At 36.7% G+C, this 14,794-nt stretch overlaps 1 protein-coding gene across 1 annotated transcript in view; it reads right to left on the bottom strand.

The window, feature by feature from the left end:
• The window catches only part of HHAT (hedgehog acyltransferase), a 478,276-nt gene that overhangs the window by 141,936 nt on the left and 321,546 nt on the right, over positions 1-14,794 (bottom strand). The window contains exon 9 of the mRNA XM_051998448.1: positions 11,502-11,703. Coding sequence (XP_051854408.1) covers positions 11,502-11,703 — 202 coding nt within the window. The remainder of the gene's footprint in view (positions 1-11,501; positions 11,704-14,794) is intronic.

The following is a 14,794-nucleotide window of genomic DNA, read 5'->3' on the forward strand; positions in this document are numbered from 1 at the left end:
ACAGGTTCATACACTTGCAGTTACTCTGAAATTCACTTAGACTAGATTCTTAACTCTTCCTCATCACTATATCCAGTCAATTATCTTTTTACTTTACTCTCATCCACCTCCTTTTTTCCATTCACACAGTCATCATTTTAATTCAGGCCCTTAACACTTCTAGCACGAACTTATTGCAAAAGCCTCCTAACTAGTCTTGCTTCTTGCTAATTTAGCCTTTACAACAGCTGTCCAAATAATCTTCCCAGAGTAACTACATTATTAACCAGTTTTTTTAAAATCTCTTTTTGTTCTCCACTGCATTTGGGGATAAAATACAATCTGGCTCCAGCTACTATTCCAAACTGATTTCATATTCATGATCTCTCCATTCCAACCAAACTGATCTATTTGGTGCCCCTCACCATCTCCTTCCTTCACACATGGGAAGTACTCTTTTCTTACTTCTGTCTCTTAGGATACTTAACTTCTTTCAAGATCCTTCCCATATGTTATCCCCTATCTAAAGCCTTTCTTGACTTCCCTTCTCATACTATCTAGCAATTTAGCCTTTGTTTATTTGGGCATATGTCATATCAGTGGTTCTCAAAGTATGGTCTAGAGAATCCTGGGGATCTCTGAAACCCTTTTAGAGGGTCTACAAATTCAAAAATAGTTTTTATTTCCAATATGGTAAATGTCTATAAATATAATCCAGATAAACAAAAACGCTTGGAGAGATCCTCAATAATTTTTAATGGGATAAAAATACTGAAAACAAAAGTTTGAAAATCACTGTGTTATATTCTTCCAGGTGGAATTAAGTTCTATAAGGGGATAGATTGGGCTTTTTTGTTTGTTTTTTCTTTGTGTTCTCAAGGACTAGAGCCTTGCCTCAGCACATAGTAGGCACTTAATAAATGTTAACTGAATTGAATTGGATAATACATGCAGGACTTGCAGTTCCTGAAAAATCAAAATCAAGACTGGCCTGCATTTTAAAATATTCACCACTAGTTATTCTATTAAATTGATGGATAGTTTCAAAGGAATGCCAAAAATGCCTTTGCCACAGTGACTGTGTTTCAAACTAATATGTGGAATTATTGCCAGAATTCCATCTCTGAGACTAAGCAGGTTAAGGCACAGCCTTGGATCCCTACAGAGAAGAAAATGTACATCCAGTGAATGCCACAGTATGCCTCCTGCATCATTAATGATCATTATGAGCAGGGCATGCTGAAGTGAGGTTTCAAAGGGTCATAATCAGCACTGGAACAAACTGTTCACAACAAAATATGTTGTTTTTCTGAGGCAGAAAATCAGACCTTAGAGGTTTGTTTGAGCTCTGGGGAGATAGGATAACGGACTAATTTTGTGCATAGGGCTATTATGTTAACTAAATGCCACCATATTTGGCTAAGTGGATTATATTTCTATCCCTCAGACAGGCATTCGTGATCCTACATAATCTGATTTCCCCCAAACTGAGACAATAACAATAATGATAAATAACATTGATATAGAACCTCACAGTTCACAATATACTCTTCTTATAGCAACCTTGTGATGTAAGTAGTTTGGGAAATATTATTTTGGAACTAGGGGTTTCAGAGTTCTGATTTCAGAAGTGTAAAGAATTTCTAGTGTTGAAACTCCTTTCAAAGGGCATGGAATTTGCATTCCACAGCCTTAAAGAATTACCTGAAATAGAAACCATAGAAAAAGAGTAAGTAACTTACTCATAATCACACAGTTAGAATTTGAAACTAAAACTTCCTTACCCCAGTACTGAACCTCAATTCACTATGCAGTGCTATGGGTATTTTGATCCCTTTTTCACTAATGAAGAAATTGTGGAATTAACTTGCAAAAGATTATACAACTGGGTCAGAGTTAAAATTTAAATCCAAATTCCAGTGGTTTTTTTGTTTGTTTTCTGTTTTTTTTTCACTATACACACAGGGTAAGACCAGATTGTGAAAACTATAAATATCAGATTAAGAAATATAGAAACATTATATATACTTTGGGCTACAAATCCTTCACTCCAGCCTCCATTTTCTTCACTGTTTTTGAATATATGATACTCATTCTCAATTTTGTGATTTTGCTTATGCTACTCCTACACTATGCTTCTTCCGCCATGGAAGAAGCCTTGAATGTCATGATTTCTCTGGATTTAACTCAAGTCCCATCATCTCCAGAATGTACTGTTGGAATGATTTAGCTTTCACTGACTTCCTACTTCTTCCTAACAAATGTTTTTCTGTAATACTGATAATATTTTTCACTTTTTTTAGTAATTCATTAGATTGATGTCTTGAATTTTCCTAATCTGTTATTTGTATGTTTCAACTGGTTGGTAAATACTATAGAAGGGAGGTGAAGGGAGGGAGAGGAAAAGTCGGAACAGAAATGAGTGCAAGGGATAATGTTGTAAAAAAATTACCCAGGCATGGGCTCTGTCAATAAAAAGTTATAAAAAAATTAAAAAAAAATACTATAGAAGGGGTTCTTGTTCAAGTATACATTGACTAAGATGGCCATTGAGACCTCTTCCAGCCCTGAAATTCTGTCATTCTGTGATGTTCCCCAAACTTTACCATAAGCTACTTGAGAGAAAAAACTGACACTTGAGTTCCTTATCTCTGATATCAAAAGAATAATCCCTGCCCTTCCTGTATTACAGGGTTGTGATGAAAAACAAATAAAATAATGTGCCAAAATGACTTTGGACACTGTAATCTTAGCTATACTGATCACTTCCATCCTCCTTACAAATAAGTTTGTCCAAATAGAAAGAATTCCGGATGCAAATTAATAAAAATTTGGTGAATACTTATTATTCCTCCAGACTTGATAAAAGTGGTACAAAGAATATAGAAGCTATAGATTCTCCCTGGAGGACAATAATATTGTCCTCCCTGTAGACAAATATAGAAAATTTATATCTGAAATGAAATGATGTATGCGAACATATATGGTAGGACATGTCTCTAATCACTTCTATTGGGGAAGCTGAGGTCTGTGCTCAGGAGTTATAAATGGTAATGGCCTAAAACCAAATAAAGAAGAAGAAAGAAGAAAAAGAAAAAAAAAAGAAAGTGAGAAAGAGAAAGAAAGTGGGAAGGAGGAAAGGAAGAAAGGAAGGAAAGAGGGAGAAAGAGAAAAGTATAAAGAGGCAGAGAGACAGAGAAATGGAGAGTGAAAGAGACAGAGAGAGAGAGACAGAGAGAGACAGAGACAGAGACAGAGACAGAGACAGAGAGAGAGAGACAGAGACAGAGAAAGAGAGAGAGAGAGAGAGAGAGAGAGAGAGAGAGCGAGAGAGCGCGTTTCTCTCAAAGGAAGTTCTAAAGGAATATGAGTATTTTCTAAAAATCAAACTAGTCTCACAAAACAAGTTAAATTAGGGTTATGAATGTTTACCCACTGACATTTCTATTAAAAATGATTTTCTGATCAGTTCATCTTGACACTCCCAGTGCCAGTCTCAACATATTAGCAAGCCACATGATGAGTTATGATTTCCTAAAATGAAGTAGCTTTAAATGCACTATATGTTATTCATCTTACATCCCTTATGATGTGACTATCCATTAAGAGGAAATGGTCTCTGAAATTCAGTGGACTTGTTTTCTGAATCCTCAAAGTTACACTGAAAATTTCATCTCCAAATGAGAGATAGCATGGTAGAATGTGAGTCATAGTCATACAATGTCAGAATTGAGATGGAAGGGACTTTGGAGATTGTCTAGTTCTGAGCCATAACTAGAGATAACTGCACCAGGGACATATTTAATTGAGTAGATTGAAGAGAGCACATCTGGGGAAGGACCTTGAGGTTCTGTGATAGGGAGAGACTCCAAGATACTGTTCCACAATAGGAAGAAAGACTCCCAGATATTCCTGGTCAGCATAAACTCTAAACATTCTTTCCTGGGAGGTCTCTAGGGGGGAAAGCAGGCCAAGTTAGGGAAAACTCAGATGCAGTATGGGAAGGTCTCCAAATTCTAGCTTGGCTGACATACACATTGTTTTAACATCGATATTGATGCTTGGTATCTCCAAACAGAAGGTGAGATACTAGTTGCTAGATTTGGCAGCATGATATAAAGCACAGAAAAGTCTTCCCTAAATGGGAACATCTGTATTGATAAGGAGTTGCCTTGTCACACACGAAGTCCAGGCAACGACCCTATGGCATGGCTGATAACTTTTACTTATAACTAACCCCGTGGGAGGAATTGAGGGGTAAATTGGCAGGTGAGAAGAACATCAATAGATGAAAGTGAGCCCTTAGTAATGGGACTGTAGACATGGTATCCCAGGACTAGGCAAGGGAACAGAATAGTGACAAGGCAAAAGATAGTATCTAAAGGAACACTGCGGGGAGCAATTATGTCCTCCTGAGATGTGAGGGCATAGTCATACCTACCCTAATTATGGCTCTGATCTAGTCAAATTCCTAACTGGTCAGATAAGGAAATCACCAAAATAAAACAGTAAGGCTCTATTTGAACACTAGAACATTAATTTCCTTTCTAGGCTTATTGTACTGCTCATCTTTAATTTCACTGGATGGTTCCCAAGTTAGCAATGTCATGGTGCAGAAGAAAGCACAATAGATTCAGAATCTATTTATGCTCAAAACTAGGTACACAGCATTGCTCAGCTGTGTGAGCAGGGGCAAGTCACAGCCTTTCAAAGGATCTATTCCCTCATCTGTAAAATGATGAGAATACACTAATCTACCTCATAAGATTACTTTAAAGAAAATACTTTGCAAAACTTAAAGTACTATATCAACATTAGCTGCTTCTCTCATTAGCTCAATAAATAGAAATGGCTTTATCTCAAAGACCATATTAACGGGATCCACCTGATGGCAAGGGAGGAGTGTTAGGTGACAAGAGGAGTAGCCACATTGATTTTAAATTACTCAAGAGGATGGAATTACTCCCTATCATATATTCAATGCTCCAGCCAATATGGCTTTCTTACTATACCACTTATATAAAATTCCGTAGAGGATCACAGACAGTGGGGGAACTCTGGGTGAGGAATAAGACCCTTCAGCCCAGAGGGAACCTGCCAACAATGTCTGGTTTGGCGCCCCACCTCCCCTAAGTGTTATGATTGAAGTAGTGATACCAGGTGGCAAAGAGTGATACCAAGTGGCAAACTATATACAATAGCAAGTTGTTTTTGTGGTCCCATGTATGCAGTATATATTTAGCACATGCCCAGTGTTGTTTTAGTTACATAAGGGTATGAGGGTATAGAAGGGTGAAAGAACTGGGAATAAATGGACTCCATATTTCCACCATCCTCAGGAGTCCCATCTCAGCACTTCTCCACTAAGACAGTATATTTTAATCACCCCAGCATGGGGGCTCTAGAAAGCACAGTATGTTTTGTCACCCCAACTTGGAGGCTCTAGAAAGCAAGACACAACAAAATTCTATCTCCTGCTTTCATGCCTTTGCAAAGTCTGCCTCCCATGCCCAAAATGTTCTTCCTCCTCCTCCTCCTTCTCCCTCTGTCCTCTCTTCCTTCCCCCTTTCCCCTTTTCATCCTTCCTTTTCTGCCTTCCTCTCTCCCCTCTTCCTTCTTCTCTTTCTCCATCTTTCTCTGTTTCTCTGTCTCTCTCTGTCTGTCTCTCTCTCTGTCTCTCTCTCAAACCCTCACCTCCTTTCAAGGCTCAGATCAGGTATTATATCTCATCTCCTTCAAGGATTTTTTCCTAATTCCTCTAAGTTTTTTGTATATATTCTGAATTGACTTATCTGTAAACACAACATAGTGGACAGGAAATAGTACTTGGGAGTCAGAGAGTTCCGGGGTTAAATCCTGACTAAGACTCTTATTTGTTGTATGATCATGGGCAGGTCACTATCTCTTTATACTCAATTTCTTCACTAGGAAAATTGGAGGGAGTGGTTTCTATGGCCTCTGAAGTCATTTGCAATTCTAATCTATGATTCTATGAGGAATCCATGCCCCTCAGTCAAGGGCATATATTGTATAACTTTTATATTTGCATCCTAGGCATATGGTATATATCAATCAATTACAAATAAGCATTTCTGCAACATAAGTGCAAAAAATGAAGAAATTCCTACTCACAAAAGAGTTCACATAGTAGGTATTTAATAAGTGTTTAGTGATTGACTAGAATCTTAAGGGAAACATCAAAATGGCAATAAAACAAAGCTCCAGAGTATAGTTCATCTCTCTGCAGGATTTACTAGTGACCTGAATATATCTGCCTGTAAAGGAGAGCCCATGACAAAAAGAATTGGCAAGAACCAATGTTTCTGCATTGATCTTTAAATGTATCTTCACTTATCAAAAGTTTTCAGTACAGAATAAATTTTAGCTACCCTGGGGATAAAAAGTACAGAGGAAACAAAAGCGTTTTCATTCTTCAGTAACTTTGATAGGTCCACCCAGCTCATGAACACTCTGAAAATGTCTTTTGTCAGCTTCCTACATCTTTGCTCCTCAGTGAATCACAACTAATAGTTTCATCTCTCACAAAGCTATTGGGGACCAAGAAAGCTATTTCCTTTCTACTTTTTTTCTTTCTTATATCCATTTTCTTCCATGAGCTTCAAAAAAGAATCCTAGCTTTGCTGGACCAATTAGAATCTATCCTGCTAGACAAGAAAAAAGTTCAGAGAAAGAGGTCCAACATCTTATCTACTTGCTTATAGTTGAACAGTTCAGTCCAGAGTTTCTCTAACCTAAATATCTCAGACTACAGCATGAACCAATTTCCTCTTCTTTTGCTTTCAGTAAAGACAGAAAACAAAGTCCCTCTGTGTGACTCTATTAGGCTTACTGCAGTCATTGGTAGACTTTTTCAAGAACAAGCAGAAAGAATGTTACAATGTTCAGAATTCTGGTTTTGAAAGTCATAGGACTCAGATTCAAATCCTGACTCTGTCACTTAAGTGCCTATATGACTTCAGGCATCTTTTAACTTTGCTGGCACTCCATTATATCATCTATAATATGAGAGAATTGGACTAGATAACCTCCGAGAAATCTTCTGTTTTTAAATCTATATTTCAATCCTAGAATCAAACAGAAGAAAAAGCAGATACTTTAACTCTTTTGAATGCTTTTGTAAAATTAGAGATTGGTTTCTGGTAAGACAATCCTCTTGAATACCATGCCCATTCCAAACCTGTTCATGGGATAATGATCTACAGGTAACCATTGTGATTGGATATTATAGAAAGTATACAGAAAAAAAGTAAGAGGTACCATTATTACATTTAGGAAAGTCTAAGACACATTAAGAAATATACAATGTATGTCTATATCAAGTCTAAGGTCACATTAAGGAATATACAACAGAAGCCTATATACAAGAATACAACTAATAATAACTGGAATAGGCCTTTATTCCAAATACACATTTGTGGACTACTGCATGTTTGGAAGAAAGAAAATGTAGATTTTTAAAAAGAAATTTCAGGAAGAATGTTCTTGTTTTATAATTGTTCAACGAATGGTTGCTTAAATTTAGTAGGTATGGAAATGCATTCCCACAAAATGAAAAAAAAAAATCAAATGGATAAAAAAGTGCAGACTAATAGGAAGATCTGTAGATGGGCACTAAGCTAAGCCCATAACAGAATAGAAGGAAACAAATAGGCTGAATTACATTTGAGAAATGCCTTCAGTTTCCATTATCTTGAATTATCCTCTGCTCTCAAACCCACATTCTTTTTAAAAAATATTCTTTCAGTAATGCTATATGGCTATGGATCATGGAACACCACGATCTCCAAAGAATCAATGTTTTAGATGATGCAAAGGGCAATGGAGAGATGGATGGTGGGTATAAGTAGCTATAGCATATTTCCAATGATGACCTATGCAAAATAAGTAATATAAAGAATGTCATCCAGGAAATGCATGATTGGAAGAGGAAGTGGGCAAGTCATATAATGAATACAAAAGATCATCTTGTTATAAATGGATGGATCATGTGTTATATTAAGGTGGTACTCATGAAATGTAAGAACATTTAGCACAGTGGCAGATTGTCAAAGGAGGATTTGCAGACAGGTGTCACACAGCCACTAAAGTGACTGATTTTTCCAAAAATTATCCTCAGATCTACTCAATAAACTCAATTGGCATTCTATTATCCCTCTGATCAAATAAACTTCTTTGGCATTTAAAACATTTTACAACCTGTCCTATTGCTACTCTTCCAGTCTCCTTTTACATTCTTACTCTTTACATATTCTAGGTTCATCCATAATTGAGTACTTGTTGTCCTTCAAGCATGATGTTTCATCTCTATTCTTGGTATGTTTTCCCTCCTCACTTTTGATCCTTGGAGTTCCTGACTTCCTTAGACTTTTTCTGTTCCCTCTGTGAATACTGCCTTTCCACATAAGTTTGACTTCTCTACCCTTTTATCTCACCACAATGCCAGTAAGATAGATAATAATAATAAATGCTTCTGGATTTATTGATCAAAGGTATGCATGAGTGCCAATGAAGTGTCCTCTTAATGAGATCACAAATCCACTGACATATTAAAGCTACTATTAAATATCTAATATGTACAAGAGAGTGTGCCAGGTTCTGAATATACACAGATAAATAGTATACAACCCATATTTCCAAGGACAATCTCATAGAAAAGCCTTGCTAGTTCCTCTAACTTGAGCCTATCTTATAAGTATAATTCAGTATAATGCAGAAGGTATCTCCTATTTTATGTGCTAAGTGATTTTTTTTAATCTTAAAACTAGGTCAAGGAAGAATATGAAAGATAGAAGGTGATTGATTTAAGAAGGTGATTTAATCCAATAACTAAAAATAGCAGGTTTTTAGTGTCCATTGACTGAAGAGTGTACCTATTAGCTGAGAGAGAGGAAGTAAAGGTAAAAAAAAATATGAGGAGAGAAAGTTTTCAGGAGGCAAAAGATCAGTCTAGGAGGAGACATTCTAGGAACACCATGGGAAAGCCAGGTTCAGAAAGAAGAAACATGGAAAGCTAGCCCCTTGGTCATTGATTACAAGAGCTGTAAGTGAAAAATATAATTTCATTGCCAAGGACAGAATTAGCTACTATAATCTGGCAAGGCAATTTAATTCAGACAGATCAATCTGAAATAGAAATGACAGGCTAGAGGGCAGAGGGGGCAGAAAGACAGTAGAGAAAAACATATTTGAGAAAGAAAAAAGCATCCAAAAAAGAAAAGTAAGAAATAAAAGCATATAGGCCCAAAACATTGAGTTATTTAGCAGAAAATGATGGAGATATAATGCCTAAAGAGGACCAGAATCTAGTAGAGCAGAAATACTGTTGCTCCAGGTTCACAGCCAACAAGTCTGGTAGTATATCAATAATAGCTCAGGAAATGCTCTAGAAAAGTCGCAAAAAAGAACTTGATTAGGATGTGCTATAGGGCTTTGGGCTCCCAAAATTATAGCTTAATGTCGGAGAAATAAGCAGAAATACTAAACATGTTTATAAGTGAATCAAGTCACAGCTGATTCCATCAAGCTGAAAGGATTTTGACTTGAGGATCAATGATGGACTGCCCATCTGCTGTCTAAGAACCAGCCCAGTGATGTTCAGAATTGTTTATCACCAAAAGGAAAACTATTGGGTGATGAATTTTTTGAGCCATGGCAATGCATAAATACTCTTCACTAAAGCATGCAGGTACTCTGATGCACATCATTAGAAAGGGGGCCCTCACAGTGATGAACTGTCAAACCTCAAAATTACTGAAGTAATATCCTATTGTATCTATTTCTCTTTAATGTTTAGCAACAAATCCTTTAGAGAAAAAAACAACTAGAGTTATGTAATCTTTTCAGGGAATATATCCTAAGAGAAAAGGAAAAATGGCTGAATTGAAATCTATAAACTAAGAAGTAATAGGAGTTCAGTTTAGAAATAAGAGATAAAGCAATAAACACACAGAAAGAGAGAGAGAAAGAGAGACAGAGAGAGAGAGACAGAGACAGAGACGGGGGGGGGGGGGCACCAGCAAACCAAGTATGGTTTACTGAGCAGATGAAGAATGAAAGAATTGTACTCCATGGAATCTCAGTGGTCCTTGGTACCTGTGGAACATAAACAGAAAAGACAAATAACATGATAAAAAGTTAAAATTGATAAGTGAACCAGAGAGACATAAAAGCTATATGAGAGTTAGGAGAGACCAAGCAGGAAAGGCTTTATGGAAGATGTGGCATCTGAGCTGACCCTTGAACAGAAAGGATTTCAACAGAGATAGAGGCAGGGAAGAAGAATGGATAACAGCTATCACAGAAAAGCAGAAACAAACAATAAAGTCAGGAGCAGGTAGCTATATTTAAAAGATGGTACACAATCTACCTTGGTTGGCACATTGAATGTTTGACGGGCTATGGGAGATATGGCAGAATTGGGAGCATAAGATAACTGGGGATGGCCTTGAATGTTAGGTTTAGTTGGAAAGGCTTCAAAACGCTTTAGGTTTCAGTGATAAAACTGATGATAATACTTCTTTAAATTTCATATCATAATTTAAAATCATATCATAAAATTGTATTACTTTCTGCTGTTAAATCATTTTTTTTAATTTCCAGGGATTTGGGGTATGCTGGAGCCAACTTTAACATGTTTGAGAGAGTTGATTGTTAAATTTTCAAGATGAGTATTTGCATCTCAAAAATCAGCATTTGATGCAGATCAGAGTATGTTTTATTCTATCACTGACTTCTAGACTTAAAGAAGTATTATCAATGCAGATTAAAAATAAAAGTGTGTGTGCATACATTTGGGGGAGGGGGTTGGAGTGCTATAAGGCATTTACTGGATCATCCCTGTAATGTTCTATAAATATTTCTTGAACTCAGCAGAAATCCAGTAGTAGAATTCTCAGGGAATTAAATCATTACCAGACTGGAGGCCTTGTGACTGAAGGCACAACAACAATTACTGGTATTTATATAGTTCCTTAAAGTTTGCATAATAATTTAATCCATTATTTTAGTTGAGCCTCACAAGAACGCCCTGCCCCCTTTTCCTGAAATTACATTTTATTTAATTATACACAAGCATGCTTTTTTTTTTTTGGGGGGGGGAGAGGGAGTGTTGTTTTTGTGTTAATTTGTTTTAATCTCCAGCCTTTAGCATAATGTCTGGTAAATAATAAACACCTAATAAATATTTGCTAATTGGTTTCTTGATGTTGCTTTCTCCTATAAAACGTAAGCTACTTGAAGACAGAGACTATCTCATTTTCATATCTGTATCCTTGGCACAATGGAGGGATTTAATAGGTCACCAATGATTAATTACATTCAGGGATCACTTATCTAATTTTGTCTCTGGGAATATGAGATCTGATAGGACTAAAATATTTGATTTCCTTAGTAGATATCAGGGAGAGTCCTGTGACTTGAGAGCCATCTCACAATCACCCTTCCCCTACTGCCCAGTCTGCCCTTCCCTCAGCCCAAGACACAAAAAGTGTCTTTATGCTCACCAAACTGTTGCGAATGAAGGGGATGGACAGGAGCCTCCGCACCCCATTCTCCACTGTCACTCCTACCCAGTTCAGCACTGCCCAACACCACAGGTAGTCATGCCCTCCATGCCAGTAACTCACAAATGCAAAAGTCATCGCTGTGGAAAAGAGCATTCCTAACACTCCCTGGCGCGAGCCTCCCATTGGGATATAGATGTATCTGTGGAAACAAGAGGGAGAGATATACATATTCATCCATTCATACCTTTAACACTCAATTCCTGGGTAGCAGGTATGAGTTTTAAATGTTGAAGCAGTTAGTGGCTCAGTGCATAGAGCATCAGATCTGGAGTCAGGAAGACCTGAGTTCAAACCTAGCCTCAGATACTATTAGTTCTATAACCTTGGGAAAGATATTTAACCTCTGACTCAGTTTCCTCAACTGTAAAATGGGGATCATAATAGCACCTATGTCCCAGATTGTTGTGAGGTTCAAATGAGATGATACTTGTAAAGAAATACACACAGTGACTGGTATGTGGTAGGTGCTATATAAATGCTAACTCTCATCATCATCATAACTAATACTTTTATAGTCTACATGTTGTCTCATTTGGCCTGCACAACAACCCCTTTGAGGGAAAATATCATCATTTCACAAATGAGGAAACTGAGGCTGAACCAGGTTATATAACTTGTCAATAAGTGACCAAGGCAGGATTCAGGTCTCTCAGACATCAAGACAAGTAAGTATTCTATCCAATAACTACTTATTTGCACAGCATTAATCATCAGTTGTATTCAAGGTACTTCATGAAGTTCTAGGAAGAGAGACTTCAGATTCAATCATTATCCTTATGAATTTATAGTCTATGAAGGGGACATAATATATACATGATAATTAGAGTACTCAGTAATATGTAAATACACTAAACATCTACAAAAAGTGCTAAATGAAGTCTGAGGGGGCAACGTAAAAGTATGTTAAGTGAAAAAAATACAGAACTTGAAAGTTGGAAATTTTCTTTTTTTAAAAAATTTTTATTTAATAATTACTTTATATTGACAGAATCCATGCCAGGGTAATTTTTTTTACAACATTATCCCTTGTACTCATTTCTGTTCCGATTTTTCCCCTCCCTCCCTCCACCCCCTCCCCTAGATGGCAAGCAGTCCTATGTATGTTGGATATGTTGCAGTATATCCTAGATACAATATATGTTTGCAGAACCGAACAGTTCTCTTGTTGCACAGGGAGAATTGGATTCAGAAGGTATAAATAACCCGGGAAGAAAAACAAAAATGCAGATAGCTCACATTCGTTTCCCAGTGTTCTTTCTTTGGGTGTAGCTGCTTATGTCCGTCATTTATCAATTGAAACTCAGGTCTCTTTGTCAAAGAAATCCACTTCCATCAAAATACATCCTCATACAATATCGTTGTCGAAGTGTATAATGATCTCCTGGTTCTGCTCATTTCACTTAGCATCAGTTCATGTAAGTCTCACCAGTCCTTTCTGTATTCATCCTGCTGGTCATTTCTTACAGAACAATAATATTCCATAACATTCATATACCACAATTTACCCAGCCATTCTCCAATTGATGGGCATCCATTCATTTTCCAGTTTCTAGCCACTACAAACAGGGCTGCTACAAACATTTTGGCATATACAGGTCCCTTTCCCTTTTTTAGTATCTCTTTGGGGTATAAGCCCAATAGAAACACTGCTGGATCAAAGGGTATGCACAGTTTGATAACTTTTTGGGCATAATTCCAGATTGCTCTCCAGAATGGTTGGATTCGTTCACAACTCCACCAACAATGCATCAGTGTCCCAGTTTTCCCGCATCCCCTCCAACATTCATCATTATTTTTTCCTGTCATCTTAGCCAATCTGACAGGTGTGTAGTGGTATCTCAGAGTTGTCTTAATTTGCATTTCTCTGATCAATAATGATTTGGAACACTCTTTCATATGAGTGGTAATAGTTTCAATTTCATCCTCTGAAAATTGTCTGTTCATATCCTTTGACCATTTATCAATTGGAGAATGGCTTGATTTCTTATAAATTTGAGTCAGTTCTCTATGTATTTTGGAAATGAGGCCTTTATCAGAACCTTTAACTGTGAAGATGTTTTCCCAGTTTGTTGCTTCCCTTCTAATCTTGTTTGCATTAGTTTTGTTTGTACAAAGGCTTTTTAATTTGAAGTAATCAAAATTTTCTATTTTGTGATCAGTAATGGTCTCTAGTTCATCTTTGGTCACAAATTTCTTTCTCCTCCACAAGTCTGAGAGATAAACTATCCTGTGTTCCTCTAATTTATTTATAATCTCGTTCTTTATGCCTAGGTCATGGACCCATTTTGATCTTATCTTGGTATATGGTGTTAAGTGTGGATCCTTGCCTAATTTCTGCCATACTAATTTCCAATTATCCCAGCAGTTTTTATCAAATAATGAATTCTTATCCCAGAAGTTAGGGGCTTTGGGTTTGTCAAACACTAGATTGCTATAGTTGACTATTCTGTCTTGTGAACCTAACCTTTTCCACTGATCCACTAATCTATTTCTTAGCCAATATCAAATGGTTTTGGTGACTGCTGCTTTATAATATAATTTTAGATCAGGTACAGCTAGGCCACCTTCATTTGATTTTTTTTTCATTAATTCCCTTGAGATTCTCGACTTTTTATTGTTCCATATGAATTTTGTTGTTATTTTTTCTAGATCATTAAAATATTTTCTTGGAAGTCTGATTGGTATAGCACTAAATAAATAGATTAGTTTAGGGAGTATTGTCATCTTTATTATGTTCGCTCGGCCGATCCAAGAGCACTTAATATTTTTCCAATTATTTAAGTCTGACTTTATTTGTGTGGAGACTTTTTTATAATTTTGCTCATATAATTCCTGACTTTCCTTTGGTAGATAGATTCCCAAATATTTTATGGTATCAACAGTTATTCTGAATGGAATTTCTCTTTGTATCTCTTGCTGTTGGGTTATGTTGGTGATGTATAAAAATGCTGAGGATTTATGGGGATTTATTTTGTAGCCAGCTACTTTGCTAAAATTATGAATTATTTCTAATAGCTTTTTAGTAGAATCTCTGGGGTTCTCTAGGTATACCATCATATCATCTGCAAAGAGTGATAGTTTGGTTTCCTCATTGCCTACTCTAATTCCTTTAATATCTTTCTCGACTCTTATTGCCGAGGCTAGTGTTTCTAATACGATATTAAATAATAATGGTGATAGTGGGCAACCTTGCTTCACTCCAGATCTTACTGGGAAAGGTTCCAGTTTTT

The sequence above is a fragment of the Antechinus flavipes genome, chromosome 4 (assembly GCF_016432865.1).
Source record: "Antechinus flavipes isolate AdamAnt ecotype Samford, QLD, Australia chromosome 4, AdamAnt_v2, whole genome shotgun sequence".
NCBI classification, from domain to species: Eukaryota; Metazoa; Chordata; class Mammalia; order Dasyuromorphia; family Dasyuridae; genus Antechinus; species Antechinus flavipes.